A 19,970-nucleotide genomic window follows, 5' to 3' on the forward strand; every position below is an offset into this window, starting at 1 on the left:
TTGATTATATTTCGAACAAAAGGGAGACTTTACTAAAAAGACGTGTACCCTACAATGCGTGATGCGGGTTATAGTACCTTAAATAATAGATTAAGTGTCCAGGGTTCGGTTAAAAACTCAAAACAGTCAACATTTTTTATTTGACACTGCACGGATATTTTCTCACAATCTGAGATTTTTAGGTATTTGTAATGATGATAATGGTGATGATAAACAGACTTTTTTGTAAAAGGTTTTTATCATTTAATACTAAAATAGAAAATATAATAACATAATATCACCATATATAGCATAATTCAACATGCAAATGGTTGTGCATTATCAAATCAAAATGATGGGATATTATTTCAATCAAAGTGCATCATTTACGTAAGACATAACAATTCTTATAGTACAGAACACACCGTACACACTTACTTACCAGTCAAAACACAATCATGAACTACAATAATCTGTAGTTTAGTGCAGAGCACGTCGTACACAGTAACAACTTCTTTTCTTGATCACAACTATCAGGAACTTTACTAAACGTGAATATATTCTTAATACAGGGGTATTTTCAATTGTAACTTTCTGTTCAATTACTTCTGGATTGTCACTATTTACCGGAGACTCTTTGTTTCCCCTTATTACTAAGTTCGCTAGTATTAAACGAGTTCTTGCATAAATAAGTCATTATAATCATTTAAAGGATCATGCTGCAACTCATCTCCACTTAGCTAAATGGCATAATGAAACTGAAAATTCTCGACCGTCAGGATATTTAATAAAGCCGTATTGGGTATTGGCTTCCAATAATTCAACCTCAGACGTCAATTATGGGGTCTTATTACCCGGGTAAAAGGGCGGCATCGATATTTTCGAAAATCGTGCAATGTGATTGGTTAGAACTTACGTCATAGCGGGCAATATTCCACGGTATTGCCCGCTACCATAGCAACCGTGTTTAAAGTTTAAATATGGTAACATTAAATGTAAATAATTAATAATAATAATAATAACGGTTATATTTCAGCTCCATAACTATACAAAATGGTTCTTCTCCTGAAATAACATATGATATTCGTATGTGCATAAAGGTTAATATATAAATGAAAAACAAACAAAAAACAAAAAAACAAAAAAAAAACGAAAGCCAGTTCATAATATAGTATGTTTCACAAAAGTATTAGAAAGAGAATTATAGAAGAGATCAAGTAGTAGTAAGATGGATAATTATGTGAAACATACTAGCTATATGTTCTAAAACGAGTTGTTGAAAATGCGAAACAAAAACAAAACTGGCGGATTAGGAATGATAAAATATAAAGAAAATAGTGACTTGGAAAAAAGAGAGATTCCGATAAAGTAGGTAGTCGAAAATCTTATTGATTGTGCAGATCTTATAAAACATAGTCATATAAATCACTAACATATTTAAACTTAAATTCATGTTTTTTACAGTTTGCATTAAAACCCAGTAAGTACTAAAACAGTTATAAAGAGAGGCAAAGTTGGACTGGGTTTTAATGCATACTGTAAAGAGCCTGCCTATGGTGCTCAATGAAGAATAGTGGTAGCAGTGGCGAGGATAAAATAAAATTGATTGGCAAATAATAGGTAGAAGACAAAAAGGCTAAAACAAACAAACAATAAGGTACACAAACAAAAAGGCAATAAGGTATGAAGTATAATTAGGCTAGACTCCGAGCTAATGATTTATCTAGCAGATAACTTTTAGTGTTTTTGCAAAAGTCCGAGTAAACTTTTGCATTTCTACAGTTGCCAGGCAGATTGTTAAATATTTTTGATGCTTCTTACTCAAAAGTATTCGCAACGCTGACCATGCATGCAATCTTTATACCGTCGTTTTGTTGGCGACGTGATGGTGGCACTGGTTCTTTCATTTGTTGCATTGACAGGAACTTCGGCCAATCGTCACTGTTAATAGATTTCCAAGCAAGTTTGGAAATGCTGAACTCGGCTTGTTCTTGCACTGTAAGCCACTTGAGTCCAACAACGCCATTGATCTTGGAATAACGTGAGCGTACAAAACTTGTAGCTGCATTTTGTACTCTCTGCAGCTGGTTCATTAAGTATGTTGGTGCTCCGTGATAGATTGCATTACCATAATCCAGTTTGCTTAACACCAGTGTTTCAGCGAGTTGCTTACGAAGTTTGAAGGATAAAAACCTTTTCAAGTGAGCTAGTGTTTTTAGTGTGTCAAATGATGAAGATGTGGTTTTATTGATATGGCTGTTCCATTTCAAGTCTTCTCTGAACGTTACAACAAGCATCTTGAGTTCGGAAGTCTGTTTGATCTTACTTCCGTCTGTTGAGAATATTTCATATTTAAACTGGCGATGTTTCGCCATTTCCTTTTTGGAAAAAAGAATGGAATTAGTCTTTTTCGCATCGAAGATGAGGCTACTGTTTTTCGACCATGACTGCACTTTTGATACATCTTCGTTCATTTTCGTGACACATTGATCAAACATTTTTGGTTTGCAGGAACGGTATATGCTTGTGTCGTCACTGTACTGGATCAACTCCGCATCTGTTTTCCTGCTCATATCTGATATGTAGATGTTGAAAAGTATCAGACCCAAGATGCTACCTTGAGGAACACTGTTCGTTACAGTAAGTTCTTGTGATACGTTATCATTGACTTGGGTGAATTGGAGTCGACTCGAAAGGTAGTTTGCTAGGAGGTACATGGATGCCTTTGAGAATTTTAGCTGATGGAGTTTAGTTATCAGCGATTCATAGTCTACAGTATCGAATGCTTTAGAGAAATCTGCCATCACAGCTAAGGTTATTTCACCTCTGTGCATCGCTGTCACGATGTCATTTTTCGGCTTTGTGCATGAGGTTATTATACAGTGTCCTTTACGAAAGCCAGACTGGTGAATGGAAAGGAGATTTTCTCTTTCGAGGTGCTCTGATACCTGCTTCATCATTAATTTTTCAAATACTTTGGACAATGCAGCAAAGATAGAAATTGGACGGTAATCACTAGGTTCGTTGGGATGATCTACCTTTGGTTTAGGTGTGATTTTGGAGATCTTCCATTGTCTGGGAAATATCTTATTATCTATCGAGGTGTTGATTATGCGACATATAGGACTCGCAATTGAGTCAACACAAATTTTTAGGTACTTGGATGGAATCTTATCTGGACCTGTTGAACAGTCGTTGCGCAAATTAAGTATCATCTTCCTTGTTTCCTCGTAAGTTACGCGTCGGAAGCAAAAGGCATCATCTGTGTCTGGAAGATTCTAAATTCTTTCTTTCAGCAGTTGTTCTGGTTTTGGAACTGAATTAAGGAGGCGTTCGGCAGTCTTGTTAAAGTGTGTATTTAATTTTTCTGGATCAGCATCAATACGTTTTGGATTTGGATTTAGAATACGGTGAATGGTGTCCCAAACCTCTTTGAGACGTTTTGACGATAACGCAGTACGGTAGAAGTTTTTCTTTGCAGTTTTAATCAGTATTTTTACTTCATTTCTGATTTTTCTTAGGTGCGCAAGGTCGGAAGGATCTCTAGTGCGTTGTGCAATCTTACGAAGACGATCTTTTTCAGCTCTCTTTGCAGTAATTTCAGGGTCTTTTAACCATGGTGCTGGAGGACGAGTGATCTTTTGTCTGACCAGTGGAGCGTGTTTGTTTAGACAGGATAGAAACGTTAAAAGTGTCGACTTGATCTTCTGGATCATTGAAGGCGTATACCAAGTTGAACGGAAGATTAGAAACACCCTCAAAGAATTGGTTGATGTCTATGTTTTTTTCTGCACGCATGTACTTGTATCGTGGCTTAAATTTTGGTTTTGTGATGTTGCATATTATATAAGGAGCATCATGGTCACTAATCTCGTCACAGGGTAAAACATCATGATGAGTGATCTTGTGTAAATTCGTAATAATATGATCAATGACTCTGTTAAGACAGGTTGGTTTTTCAACATGTTGTTTAAAACCCAGGCTATTGAGGATTTGTTGGTAATTTACGTATGCTGATGTGTCATTTTTGAAATCTCCGGTGATGATAATCGGACCATTCCAGGTAATTGATACGAACGATACAATAGATTCAAATTTCTGCAGCCAGTCGATCTTTTTGTCATTGATGGAACTCGGCTGATAGAAAGCAGCTAGAAGATAAGAAGCATTTTTCCCTTTCACTTCAATCCAGAGATGTTCATTAGTTTCGTCTTTTATCATGATGTCTTTACGTACCTTGTATTTGAACTGGTCACGGATGTATAAAACGACACCACCACCACGCTTAACTGCTCTGTTATTGTATTCAAAGTTATACCCAGGTATGGTGACGTGTTTTAGCAAATTTTTTTTTGTTTTTTTTGTTTTTCCGCAAGCAGGACTGATGGACTGAGTCTTGGCACACTTTGCAGGTAACACTGGGAGCGTTTTTACGAATGTTCTTGGTACATAAGTGACAATTTTCTGGTCATGGGTTGGTTTTAATATCTCCCAAAAGCATAAGAGTGAAGGTTGCTACGTGGTTTTTGTAAAGAAGAACCGGTGATGATCTACCAACCTCGATGGAGCGTTGATGATTGTTAGGTTTCACACAATTCTCAGCATTTTGAGTTGATAACCCACCAATCTCTGTGAGAAAAAGTACCACCATATCCACTGCAAGTTTCTTCATCTTGTAGTTATAAATTATTCTGCTCTTTTCTCGAACACAGCAATATAATCACAAAAAAAGACTTCAAATATACGAGAAAACGGCGTCAGTTGAGAGTAAACGACACGGAAAAAAGTAAACAAAACGCGAAACAGAAGTGAAACAGAAGTGAAACTTACTTTTATCTTTTAAAGAATTCAATGTTGTGGCTGCAATGAAAACCTGCTATGCTTACACGATATTCGATTTAAAAAAAATTTTTGTTCGAATGTACGTTCCATATGGGAATAGTTTCTATAAAGATGTGGTTTCTACATTCTGCTTTTATAATGTTATATTTTTTGTTGTAAAATGCAGTACCCGGATAATAATCCACGTATTGCCCTCACAAGCTCAGGCAATACTTTGACGTTGGTCAATATTCTCCGGTATTGCCCTCATAAACAGTTATTATAGGGTTAATATTTTGAAATATTTTACGGTTAAATTTGCATAATAAAACTGGACTGCAAGCCAGTAGAAGTCCAGCGTTCAAACTTAAGCATTTTCTTATTGGGCGTGTCACTGGTAGTAGCAGAAATTAGCTTTCGAATGGAATAAAGTGAGTTGTCGGTGGTGGATTACGAGATGCTAATGAAACTGCTTTCCAAATAGTACCATTATATCTCTGTGCTAAACCAATACCTTGTGGATTATATGAAGTTGGGTGATTGGTAGCGACACCTTTAAAATGTAAGTAACTTCGGAGTTCTTCAGTCATAAAACCTGAACAACGATCTGTGGAAATGTATGAAGGAATTCCAAACATTTGACACGATGCTTTTATTAACAGTCACTGCTAACGCATCTTCACAAGGTATTGCAAATAAAAATCTAGTGTATTCATCAATAACTGTAAGTATTAATTGGGTACGTGAAACAGACGGTAGACGGCCGTCACAGTCTAAGTTATAGAGCGAGTCATTACTTATCATTAAACAGTTAACTCTGCTGAATGTATATGGGGCTACCATGTCTTTCCCAGGACGATATATTATGTGAAAAGTAAAACAAGATAGCTCTAGCTTCCAATATTTATTTTATCACTCTTTATTTTTCCTTTGTGGTTACGATTGAATATAGCTACATACTACTGATATTTTGGTCAGTTTTCGAAGTCCACAGTTACGAATGGATTCAATGATAGCACAAGCTTCCCTTTCAACCGGAGGCCATTTCAACTCAGAACTTTTAAGAGTGCGTGAGAAAAGTGCCACAGGTTGGCCACACTAGTTGAATACTCCTGTAGAGGGTGGGTTCAGAAGCATCACACTCTAATTCAAATGAAAGTGACTCGATTCACATAAAAACAGCATTCTCAATTAAAATTTTTAAATTTTGGAAAGCATTTTCGCCATCGATGTATAAAGGAAAAGAATTTGTTTTTACAAGTGGTGCAATTTTGGAATCTCTTTCAATAATGCGAAAATAGCCCAATTATTGTCTGCAATGATTTCGTGTCATGTGTCCGTTTTTCTAACTAAGATTTTTAATTTGCGTGTAGAAAAATACATTTTTCTTCATTGAATGTCCAATTTATTGACATTTCGGTCATGTTTTTCTTGGTTAAGACCACAAAAGTATACGGTATCTGGAATATCTTTATTTGAAATAAAATTGTTAATACCACACTGAAAAGCACTTTTCCCTTTTATAATACAAAATGGCATCTAGAACTGTGACAATCCTCCATCTGCGTCTAAGGCTGTGAACGATTTATCTGAATCTTTAAAAGCTACTTGATGGTAAACAGATTATCGGGTTTACTATAACGTCTAGATTTGGTTGCTATTTGGTTTACAATCAAGTTACTTTCTTATGCATATTCAAAAATGCTAAGCCAAAAATGATGTTAACACACAATTTTTTTTAATAGGTTGAGTTTACTATAAATGTTATTAAAAACATTGATATCAGCTGTAGTGGAATGTGTTATTACTAGGTCGCAGGGGTAGTATGGCTAAAGAGACGTAAGTGACCGACTATTTTTGTCCCTTTTAGAGATTTCTGACGTCACTATCTCTCATGTGTATATGTTACAAAACGACACAAAAATATAGATAGAATCATAAACCATTATTTCTACATGTGAATTTTAAAAAAATTTTAGTTGATTGAAAACGTCCATATTTTCATAAAGAGAATTTCATGTAAACAAAGAATTGAGATGTGTAGGAAATTATATCCGTTTTTTAAAACACGATCGAATACGCGGATTAAAATGAAATTTGGTACACTGTACAAGCAAATCATGCCGAACCTGATGCTGGCATAATATGAACAAGGACATTATTTTAAAAATATTACCACTTATCTGTTCAGTCATCGTCATTGAATAATATAAATATTATCATGTCATGAGCAAACAAGTTTATTCTAGGCTACGTTTCGACAGCCACAGATGTCATCGACGGGCAATGATCGTAATCATCTTTGGCTATTTATTATTTAAAGAGATAATTAGAGGATCGAAATTAACCAACCAGATCACAGCAATTCAAGTAATTTACTTTTTCACGGACCCAGATGGAGCAATAAATTGATTAAAATCTTTCCTTTTTCTAAAAGTTCGCTTTATGTTACGTTTCTTTTTCTAAAAGTTCGCTTTTTTGTTACGTTTGTCCCGAACCATTTTTTGCACTTTTTTCCTGAATGTTCGCTTTCCGAAGTGCGGGTAACCATATTTCTGGAAGTTGATAGGAAATACTATTGAAATGAGTATTTCTGTCTATACTATTTATGGTTTCTTTTACTTTTCTTGCTGTCCAACCAGACTCTCGGTCTATGATCTTTTTATTGTCCCAGTCTATAACATGATTATTCTTCCAGCTATGGTCCGCAATCTCATTTTTGTCTGTATCTACGTTGCGTACGGCTCTTTTGTGCTCTTGCACACGTTGTTTAAGATACAAGTTATATTTTTTATTAACATCAGAAAAAACAAACAGATTTTGGCAAAGCTAGTCAATAAATACTTGGATTTGCCAAAATCTGTTTCTTTTTTTTTAATTCTTGATCTTTAACTTTTACTAGCTATTGTAATAGATTTCTTTAAATGGTTTGGGAGTTGGCCATCTAGTCATGCGAATGTAGGTAAATGAATAGATGAAAAGTGACCTTTACGATTACAATTGAAACACACTGCATCTTTAACTGGTCATTTAGAATGAAATGAAAATCATTTAAAACGTGGATGAGAATCATTATGGCAGTCCAGCACTTTTGTTTTTGTTTAACACTCTGATTAGAGTTTTACGTGATTGATCTTTCTGTATTGCAGCGATGAATGATTGGTCATATGATGATGTTGTGTTTTTTGTGTTATCGTGTTATACAATCAACATTATTTTGTGCAATTTTGGTTGATTCAATCGTATTTATTTTAAAAAGACGCTATCTTTTAGCATTTGACTGCAGTCTAGCTATGAAATAATCGGTAATATGTTGTTCTTTATGTTAAATGATATCATAGTATTTCAACATTTTCTCACAATCTGAGAGGTTTAGGTATTTCAACATCCATTCAAGATTGACATTAAGTACCGAATAGATGATGATGGCAGAAGTTCTGTGATCTGATACTGCGCCGCGGATTAGTCATTTATCACCTACAAATTCTTCTGCTTTTGATAAGGTAACACTGATCTGGTCTGCAAGTTACCTTGAAATATGAAGCATGCTTCCTTCATATCTTAGTTGGGACATTTCAGATGGCTTTATATCCTACTTCTGTATATTATTTTCTGTAAAAAGGTTTTAGTGGGTTTTACACACTTTGTAAGAAATCTTTTATAAAAACATCAAGGCTTAATTTCCAAAGTTTTAAGAACATTTTCAGAATAACGCTGAGGCTCAACCGTCAAACAAATTTTTTTGTATTTGAATAATCTGAAATAGCGCTTACTTCGCCGCCAGCCGCAATAACAAAGAGGCAAGAACCTGTGGGCACCAGGTTGAGAATCATAAGGAGCAACAACGACATTGGTGCCCTGCTGAATGAAATTTAAAGAACATTAACTCCAACCATTTAACGACCGAAGCTTGCGATGTAAGAAATCGTAAATCGAAATTTTCTCTATTACTCCCGCCGCCGGATTAGTGTTTTAACCTACAGATATAAATGCAGGCTTACTAGAGTAGCAAGAATATTAGGGAGACAGGATTATTTTTTCAAATCAGATTAGTATATTATTTTCAACGAGATAAAATTATCTATTATCACAGTTTCTTGACCACTGCCCACGTGTGTTTGAGAACAACCCACATAACAAAGTTCATTATTTTTTAAATTATTTGTGTAAAAATTACTATTTCATTCACGATAAACCATTTGTCAGTCATTTTATTCATCCAACAAAGAATCCCATCCAAGGTGCTTTTCTTATATATATTATATTTATTCTTATTTAATAATTCAGCATAGTTTTTAAAGGGGTCTGATTGCAAAATATGATTGCCATAGTTCAGCACTTGTAATATTTTTGTATTTGTGAACTCAGCTTCTAAAACACACACAAGAGACATTATAATTTCCTCTGGGTGATTACATTAATGTTGGTTGAAAAAAACTGAATGATGAGAAGCATATGTTTTTGGGTCTAGGGCAATAAACTTATTTAATTTCCCTTGGCCTTGCATCAATCAAATTCTGAAAAAATAAACACTTCTAAAATGATTTTGTCAGATTTGGAAACTGTTAGTATGGTTGGAACTTTGCATATAAAATTAGGAAAGTCGCCAAATTGTTTAGTTTTTTTTCTTTTATACTTTTCCGAATTAGCCTTAATTATTTATGAGATGAAAACAGTGCTTTCAATTCCATTGACTTGGCCATCCCTTAAAGGCACTGGAAGCTTCACTATATGAAAATGTTTTCTTTTTCTTTTAGATTGTGTACAATGGGAGTGAGTGATGTAATCTTCTAATGCGTGTGGTGAAAAGAAGGCGAAACCGTTATTGTTTTTCTGCCCAAATTTGAAGCTATTTAATAAATCTTAATAAAGTTAAAAAAACTGTTTTGATTTGTTTGTTTTTGTTTTAATTGTTTCCCGTGAGTTTTCGAAATTCGTTCCAGCAGATTCTGTGGCTTCTACTGTCGGTATTTTTACGTGAAAAAAATACTGTTTTGTTGTAAGGTCATTTACGAAATCGTTAACGTTAGGACCAACTTCTGCGGGTTGTACAACTCGATGTATTACATATCTTTCGGAATACTGCTAAAAGTGTAATTTTGTATTGCGCTCTTTACTTTTATCATTCTGTGGGAAAAGGCGGTACAAAATTTAACACGCGTTATTCGTTTTTGTTAGTTTCGCGTAATCTAATTTTCTCGCACATTTTGAAAAGAATATCCCACGCACATCAAATACTCGCGCAGTCTAAGAAACAAGAAGCGCTAGGGACAAAGTATTGGATAGTTTAATTTTGCTTGCAACTTGTGAAATGCTTCGCAACCTTTTTTTTAATTTCTAGTTTTTCTCTCGTCGTTCCCCAGACAAAAAAAAGAGACAAGGAGCCCTGGGATCGAGGTTATCCGAATTTATTACTTGGATCCTGAAATCCAGTGTGGTTTTAGTTCATGCTTTTTAAACACAACATGTGAGCAAGGGTGCTTTCGTTTTGATGTCGTTTTTTTAAATTCAGGAAATTAACTTTTAATGTATGAAATGTAAGAATCATTCTGTTAGAACATATTATGCAAGAAATTAGTGTTACTAAGGTAAATAGCTCATTTGTTCATTTTTTATTTGTTAAAAAGAGCAGGGTAACTAGCTAGCTAATTTTACCATTTAGCTTATTTCTCCTAGTTAGGCAGTCAGGGATATTCTCTTAATTAAGCCGTACAGCTTAATTTGGATGTCAGCTAATGTATGATACAGTCTAGAGCGTTTTGCAGCTCAGTTAAGATGTACAAAACTTTGATTGTCCAAAAAACACACATTTACTTAAATTTTAGCATCTATATCTAGTGTATACCGTCCTAAATTCGTGATTATCTAAACAAACAGCTCTAGCGATGATCTGGCAACTTCACTCGCCACATAACTTCATGGTTTTGACTATAAGCCATCCCTAAAAACGACTTTGCAAAAATGCTGGTGAACAAGGCAAGTGTTTGCGCGGTGCTGAGCAAAAAAGAAACCGTAAAAAATGTCCTATTTTCGTGGTTTGCGTCTTAATTCCCTGATGTGTTTTTTCCAATGTGAGATCCTCTGGAATTATTTCTAAAGTCCATTTTATGATTAAAATGGTTGCAATACTTCGTGACTTGTCTCAGATGGAGATAGTAGCTGCTTGAAACATCGTTTTGTACCTTTTTCTAATGTTTAAAAAATAGATGTGGCATTAGGAAAACTTAGTGACGGGAATGGGGGGAATCCGCCCCCCCCCCCTGGCGTTTTTTTTAATAACTCCTTAATGCTATGCTGCATGGCTATGATAGTTACTGAGTTTCAATATTTATCTATTAGACACCTGCATGCCAAATTTTTAGGTCCCATGCTTTTCAGAGGCTTTGATATTGGCTATTACTCGAAACTATCCCTAAATATCTCTATGAAACCCTTATAACGGAGAAAATATAATAACTCTTGTTAGGATTATCCTTAGAACTTGAAACTTACAACACAAATTTTTTTCATCAAGAAGAATCATTTTCCAAGTTTTAGACAGGTGATTGGCCAGGACCAACTTGAGGCAAAAGTCGTTAAAAGGTGTTTGCGTACATCAAGACCTTATATTTTGCGTAAACTAACTCCAATAAAAGTTTTCTAGTGTATTGTTGTATATAGCTAGCTGAAAATTAAATCAAGTTATGCCTTTCAAGTTTGTTGTGGGTAGCAAAAACAACACTACTTGGCAACTCTTGGTCCAAGACCAGATCAGCGGATGCATTTTAAAGTATGGAGTTGTTTGACTAGCTAAATAATTATGACTCATATGTTAAGATATGTGACTGTCCAGGGGAATTTCTTAACAAGCACTTAGTGTTAATAAGCGTTAAAAGCGCTAACATTTAACGCTACAACGTTAATGACGCTAATACAAATTTTTATGTAATGATAATAACGTTAAGACGATAATATTAATTAGCGTTAAAATAATGCTATTAAAGGGAAACTAAGGTCAAAATTTTTTTTTTCATAAAAACGTTAATTATACTATTTAAAAAAGATACCTTAAATTTTTTTTCAAAAAAAATGTATTTTTATGAGGATTTTAGAGTAAAAAGGTTATTATTTACATCTCCGTTAGAGTACATAAAAAAACTCTACGATGGAGAGCAATGACGTATGATCCGCGAGTGAGTAAGTGAAACCATACTATAAGGTTCGCCTGATTTGATGTATGAAGACATAAAAGCTGAATTTTACTTCTTAACTATAATTGTACATTTTGTCTTTACTACTCAAAATGCCAAGTTGCCTGGCATATGGATGTTCGCAAACCACTGGGAGAGTAACTGCTAAAAAAAGTTTTTTCATGATCCCAAAGCCAGTGAATACAACTGAGAAACTTCGCGCAGCACAATGGTTGCATAATATTGGTACTGGATTGAATGTAGAAACATTTCCATTTGGGAAAAATAAAGTTGTATGTGAAGACCACTTCCATCCTGACTGCATAAAAGATGATTTAAAAGGACGTCTAACGGGGATACCATCGAAACGGAAAGAGCTACTTTGTGGAGCAGTTCCAACTATTTTTAAACGCAAAACTTACGAATTTATTAACATACGTAAACTAAAATTACAGATTTTACAAATCTACAAAAGCTTTGAATCCTGTATATTTTCCATCTTTTTCTGGGAAACTTTCACGAATTTTTTTCACAACGCATGCTGGTATAACTCTACATCCTTTTCCCAGTGTTTCATAGTAATGCACCCAAGCCGTATATTGTCTGTATGCTGAAAAGCGTAGTTGTCTAAAAAGAATATAATATGTTTTGTTGTTGTGGAACCTAGGCTTTACAAAATGTTGTATATATATTTTTAAATATTCTTTGACTCACATTCAGTAAACGAACTTTTATGTAGATAAAGAACGCATTTTTTTTTTGCAAATGAAGTAATATTTTATATTTGTTTTGAAAGATAGAATAATAAGCTTACCTGTTTTGAAAAGATTTTATATCCTTGAAATTATTTTGATATCTGCGATGTCTAATGCTTGCTGTCTCTAATACGGTGCGATTTAAACAAAGAATATTAAAATCTTTATGCAAGGTAATACATGTATTCTCTTCCAGCTTTTCTCCCAGTAAAGTTGTAAACTCCAAACAACACTTGCATTCTTCAACAGTCATTAACTCGTGTATATCACATTTTTTACACTTACACCAATGTAAGTTTTCTAACCTGCTTGAGTCTAAATCCTCATCTTCGTCGTCGTCTGAAATATCACTCGCAGTTTTTGATGAACAAATGTTTTTCAACTGACTTTCAGTATATTCAGGTTCGTTATCATAACACCCTTTGCAAATACTTTCATCTGTTTCAGAACTATATACTTTGCTATGTTCACTAGCACAACTACTTTCTTCGCTGCTATCCATGACTAAGTGATTTTGAGTCTCGCGGCTCATACGTCATAATTCTGTATGGTTCACGAGGAACCGTGAATGGAGTACACGGTTAATTTCAGAAAACCTTAGAACTTTAATGGGCTAAAACAGCCTAAAAAATGAAAATTAAGAGTTAATTTTTTTTCAATAGTTTATTTAGATGTTATACAACGTTCCTAATTTTTTTTTAACAACATTTTTTTGACCTTAGTTTCCCTTTAACCTTAAAAAGCATGATTACGCCATTTTGATTTTTTGTGTGCTGGCAAAATTTGTTTTTTTAGCTGTGTCAAATAATGTGAACAGGAATGAGACCTTTCTTGCACGACAGACTCCCCTGTAGCTCTGTTTCGAACTTTCAGCGTTCACCTCTGCATTAACTAATGCGGAGGTGAATGCTGATGGAGCACGGATAAAGCAAGTCTGCAAAACTGCACTTACAGGTGGAACAGACATTTTATCATGGATTTAATTGTAGATAATTTCTTCATTTGACAAAACAATTGATAACCATAGCAGGTCTGAATTTAATGGATTCTTTTCACAAGTGTTATTCAAACAATTTTAAACAATTTCTATATAAACTTTGTTAAAATGTAGCTGAATTTTCTGAATAAATTTTGAAGTTTTATTTAAGCCACATGAATAAAGATTTTTTTTAATTTGAAAACAAAGCATGTTTTTGCCTATTTGCTTGTGATGACCTGAAAAATAAACAATAAATTTATGAAAATTACAGTATAGTCATGCATACTATTTTGGACATGTAGAAAAGGAAGTTAAGATTGAGACAGTTGCTATGCCAATAGACGCTCGATCATCGTGTTTGGGGTTCACGATTCAAAACGTCCCCCACTTTTCTATGGCAAAATAAATGCGCAACAAAGATCAACCTTGGTGCCCGTATCGGACGGACAACTTCCTTTGCACGTTTACATCACACTTAATTTACATGTTTACTTAATGCATTACCTGATTTACACGTGCGAATCATCGCACACCTACTCAAATATTCCTGATTCTATTCCTTCAAAAATACTGTAAGAACGCATGGTGGGCTTTTGCTTTACATTGTTCTACAACCTACATTGTTCTTAAAACTTTAAAATGTGACTAGCTCTGCACTCTCTTCACCTAAAATATACAAACCTTTCACCTCCAAAAATTGTTATGAGGTCAAACCGAATCGCTGAATATTTCAACACAAAAAATGACTTATAACTATGATTTAAAGAAATAATACATGTTAATTTATATTTTATGTGATCAGTCTCACCAGTTTTGAGTAATAGACTCATTTAATTATTTTCAGGAGTGACCCACAAAGGCAGTGGAGTCTTTAAAGCTTCCATTTGAGCTAGCTACAGAAAACTTTTTTGAAATTATTGCCCAACTGAACGAGAGTCTTATGTGGGGATAAAACCCACAACCACTTGGATATGAGTGGAACGCTCTGCCGACTGTGCTACTATTCCCCAGTATTTAAGCAGAATTTGTGACATGGTATTTATTGATCACCATAGCTACAGTACAGTCTGAATGTAATCTACCGCGTACACGCTAATATCACACCTTTGCGTGGAGGACGGCAGTCGTTTGTCTTTTGTTATAATAAAATCCTTTAAGGGTTTTGCTTGTTTATATTTGCGTGTTAAAAACAATGTGCTTGCAAAGAAGTGTCGGAGCAATTATATTTCTTGTAATAGCGAGATACATTGTGTAAATGTATTAATAAGCTATTCCCGTATGTATTAGCGTGAAGTAATTAAATAATAAAAATCTTTCGTGAAGTTTTATAATACATTGCGCGAGAATGTATTGTTGATTTAATTACTTAAAAAGATTCCAGCGCGTTTAATTTAAAAAACATGAGAAGCATTGTTCACAACTATTAAATGACTTGTGCATTTTTTTATTAAAGGAATACAACTACGGTTTATTTTTGTAAAACAAATGGTGTATATTCTGAAATAAATACAATACCTACATTTCTCGATGAAAACATTTCCTTCTTAACAAAAAGCGTAAAATAAATCCTTCCGCATACTTTTTTATTGAAACAAATAAAAACATTTCTATCGCCGCTTTTCGTTTTTTAACTTTTAAAATGCAAGCTAAAAAAACATTTCTATCGCCGTTCTTCTTTCTTAAACTTTAAAACGCGATCTAAAAAATCTTTTCTATCGCCACTTTTCGTTTCTAAACTTTTAAAATTCAATTTAAGAAAACATTTCTATCACCGCTTTTCGTTTTTGAACTTTTAAAATACAATCTAACTAAACTTTTATATTTAATTACTGCAATTAAAAATTTCAAAAGAGTTGGTGCAAAATTGATTGCTAAAATTGATCTTGCAACTTATTGTGATTAAACAATCGATCGTGTGGGGTCATTCTTTATCAGCGAGGCAATTATTTTCCTAAAAAACAAAAGCTATCGCAATGTTATTGTTAATTGTCAATGTTATTCATGTGAGTTTCGCGTCCGCGGTAGATTACATTCAGACTGTACTGTATGTACAGTTAAGTTTGTCCCATCCGATGACGCGGTTTTTAAAAGCGGGAGATTCCTTTGTGAATAGTTGGGCCTGTACCAACTTAAAACGAATTTGCATACATTTGTCAAAAGTTGGGCCGGGCCCGTAAATAGATGGGCCATCCCAACTGCGAACGTACTGACCCATCTTTTGACAGGCCATCCTGTCTAGAGACGGGCCAGTTCCGCGTCCAAAGTTGGCCCGGTGTCCGCAGTTGGGTCAGAACAGTGATTCTGCTAAAATTTAAACTTTTCGAGAAGCCAGGAAAACCTTTTTCTACCACCTAATTTTGATGTATGTCACCTAATTAAGCTGTATGATACAGCTTTTTTGGGAGATCTCCAAATTAAGCTATACAACTTAAAGGCGTGTAATCACCCTGTTGGCAAATTTTTTTGAGGTGCCTATTTTATTGTAAAAATTGAAAGATATACAGATATACACGAGAAAACATTATCCTGATAATTATAGAAAAAATAATGAATGAGGGGGAGCATTTGTAGCTGTGTTTCCATCGTAATGCTTTTATAAATGTATCAACAGAGTTCGAATATGATGTAAATCAGATCAATAATCGAAGTTTCTGTGTTATTTTTTATTATTTAAACGTTTTACCTTACTAAAATCAGACTTCTTTGCAACACCGACCTCTTTTTGTTGTTGTTTCTGAAGACAGCTTTGCTTCGCTAGCTGCCTTACTTTTTGATTAATTTCCTTTTGTTCAAACAGTTACTAGTTTCCTTATGCAGACAGTATCAGATTTAGACAATTAGAATACCTAAATATTCAGAATTTCCCTTTTATACTTTGATTTTAATTATCTCCATAGTGCTTAACTGTCTTCAACTATCACAATGACCATTCTCCCACGTTGGATTTTTTTACTAATAAAAGAAGAAAGAGCGTGATAAGCATTAATTATCATAATTACTAACCAAGAGACAATGCTGTGATTTCTTCTTTTTGTTCAGTTTTGTTTCGTCTGGTCTCCAAAAACAATAGCGAATAGAATAAAGAGAAAATTTTATCGAACTCATCTCAGTGCTCATTTAAAGTTAAGGCCATTTGTTTCCAATGGTTTCACACAAACATTTTGCAACAACCCGCTTATTTGACGGGAATAAGAGATTAACAAGATCGTTAAATATGGCAGCCTCAAAAAAACACAATAAATTCAAGATATTAAAGTACCATTATTTCCATTTCTAGTAATTTTTATATGCTCAAATTTTCAGAAAAGTCATAACTCCGCCTGAACTTTATAATTAATAAAAAAATGTATATGTTAATTTTTTTTCATAAGGGTGATTACGCGCCTTTAATTAAGAGGATTTCCCTGACTGTTGGCCACACACTGTAGACTACAATGGCGATGTGTAACCTAGGGTCCATTTTTTTCAACAAAATATCTGGCTTACAAGTACCACAAATCCCACCATTTTCAGATTTTTTTTATTTTTTTTAGTCTTTTGTGGTAATTGTAGCTGAATTTCTTTGCCTTCCTCCTGAAGCAAGGCAAACATAGTAGTGGTGGTACTCATAGCTAAACTAACCTGAACTTCCAGTGTAAACCTTTATGCTCTGACACCAACTTTTAGCCGTTTTATTCTGATAAAACGTGACAATCGTAGTAATTTATTCGCAAAAAGTTACCATATTTAAAATAATTATTGTATAATGTATGCGTGTTGCGTAGTAACATAATTAGTATGTAATGTGGCAACTAATGTGGCAGTGTTCGTGGCCAGATTTCAGCTGTTTTTTTCAGCCCTAGTGTCTTTGGTACATGTGATATTTGTAACTGTTTCCTAAGTTGAAAAAGATGGACCCCTAGTTAGCACGGTGGCCCACAAGTGTCATGACAAATTTAAATTTTCCCATGGCAAATTAAAGATTTCACGGCAAATTAAAGATTTCATGGCAAATTAAAAACTCTGCTGCAAATTAAACTTTGGCCATGGCAAAATAATCTAGAAATTTTATTTTATTTTTAATAATAATAAAAATGGTGCGTTATAGTTTAAGATCATAAAATGGTAGATTTGGTGATATAAACATGTGTTGACATAAACATAGGGTAATTCAGTTCCTACTTTCAGTACACCTCTTGATGTCAATATGTCTACAAACGAATCATCCTCCTCTGACGGTAAGGGTGGTATATTTTATCCAAGTTGAGAATATGAAAGCTTGTATTTTGATTATATACTATGCTATACTTGCTAAATTATTTTCTCATATAGATGAAATCCAATTCGAGGAAGAATCAGTCATTCGATACTATTACTTTTGTGGTTTTCAATACAAAGAAATTCTTTTACACCTTGAGAAGCGCCATACGTAATTCATCAGCAGAAGTACATTGCTTCGTAAGCTCAAATCATATGGATTACAAAGACGTCATTCCTCACAAAATCACAATTACACACACTTAGCTAATCGAGTAAAGGAAATTGTGAGTGGTGCCGGGTCATGTGGAGGCTATTGAACAGTGTGGCATACGCTGCAATTAGAAGGTTGGCAAGTTCCAAGAAACATTGTTGCCAGTATTTTAAAAGATGTAGATCCTAAAGAAATGGGTTTCAGGAAAGCTAGACGGTTAAAAAGAAGAATATATAGCAATCCTGGTCCAAATTATGCCTGGCATGTTGGCGGGTATGACAAAGCAAAGCCCTGAGGATTTTCAACACATGGAGCCATTGACGGATTCAGTAGAAAGATGTTGTGGCTTAGAGTGAGCAGATCTAAAAAATCACCAACTGCTATTGCAAGCATGTACTTAAATTGTGTAAAAAATGTTGGAGATTTCCCTGTTGAATTAGTAACAGATTTAGGCACCAAAAATGCAATTGTTGCCGCAATGCAGTCATTTTTTCGAGACAACCCTGAAGCCCATAGTATGTTCCGTCACCAAGAAATCAAAGAATGGAATGCTGGTGGTCTTACTTGAGCAAAACTAGACTTATATGGTGGCGTTTTTATAATAATCTAGAGTCTGGATTTAGGCGATGAACTAAACAAGGAATGCTTATGGTATTCTTTTTCTGGGATTATACAACAAAAACTCGACGATGTGAAGGAACATTGGAACACACACTATATCTGCAAATCGAGATTTGATTGTGTCTCAGGCCGGCCAGACTCGATTTTCTATATACCTGGAAGTTATGGTAGTACAGAAATGAAACTTGAAGTAAAAGAAAACAAAATTTTGAACTAATGGAAGAAACAAATGATTCCGAAGATGAAAACGAATTCACTTAGTATTTCGATTATGTAACTGCAGAGCTTAAAATCGATGCGTCAAAAACTGGGGATGATGCCTTGAGCGTTTACCACACGCTTTTGAAGATTGCGCGTCAATGGACATCAAAAATATATACCAGATTTTGCTGATAACATAAATTTCTAACAAATGATATAAACTAACAAAAAAGAAAAAATACCAACAGAAGTATAAATTTAAATAATTTTTAGAAATATTTACTTTCATATATCTCTTTATAATGTTAAAAAAATGTTAACAAAAATAAGGTATATATCTAAATATCATGTTCTTGCAAATGACTGTTCTTTACAGAAACCTATGTGCAGAGTTCTACAAAACCTTTCAGGACTTTTCATGTGAGCGACTGAAAGAGTTATTGACCGACTGCATGAGTAAACAACAGGAAAAAAAATCGTATGACCAACATATTTCGAGAAACAGTCATGGTCAAAATATACTATTTTCAATTTTGTATGGTCAATAGGTTTATGTTTTCGTCCAGTTAGCCAAACCAATTAGGAGACGTTAAATCTGCTTCTTCTCCAGCTTCTTCTTTCGCATCCTCAATTCTGCTGTCTTTCAAAGCAACTGCAGCAGATACTGTCTTCATACGTTTTGTATCAATTTCATAGAGAAAATTCCCAACCATATCCATGATTGTTTCTTCAACTTGACGTCTAGTAGACTCCTGCCCTGAATATATTGGTCTCAATAATGTGACAATATAGGTTCCATCTGAAATTGTAAACTCAGTGTTATCAATATCAAAAAAGGGTGCAAATAACTGTGGATAAGACTTTACATAAGTACTAAACATCAACACCTGAAGGCCCTTTCTGAATTTGTTCAAGTAGCAAAGACGACATGTTACAATGGTTGCAGAACATATCCCATCAAAACGTAAACAAAACGCACATCGTAAAACGCTACA

At 34.3% G+C, this 19,970-nt stretch overlaps 1 protein-coding gene across 2 annotated transcripts in view; it reads left to right on the forward strand.

Annotated features, from left to right (window-relative positions):
- The first annotated feature begins 9,345 nt into the window (after nt 1–9,345).
- LOC130613693 (putative ATP-dependent RNA helicase TDRD12) overlaps nt 9,346–19,970 on the forward strand; it is a 58,387-nt gene continuing 47,762 nt past the window's right edge. Inside the window, exon 1 of one of the 2 annotated variants that reach the window (XM_057435022.1) lies at nt 9,346–10,388. In XM_057435022.1, coding sequence (XP_057291005.1) covers nt 10,365–10,388 — 24 coding nt within the window. In that variant the 5' untranslated portion in view covers nt 9,346–10,364. The remainder of the gene's footprint in view (nt 10,389–19,970) is intronic. The other variant, XM_057435023.1, reaches the window with a different exon arrangement.

Source organism: Hydractinia symbiolongicarpus, chromosome 11 (genome assembly GCF_029227915.1).
Source record: "Hydractinia symbiolongicarpus strain clone_291-10 chromosome 11, HSymV2.1, whole genome shotgun sequence".
Classification (NCBI taxonomy): Eukaryota; Metazoa; Cnidaria; class Hydrozoa; order Anthoathecata; family Hydractiniidae; genus Hydractinia; species Hydractinia symbiolongicarpus.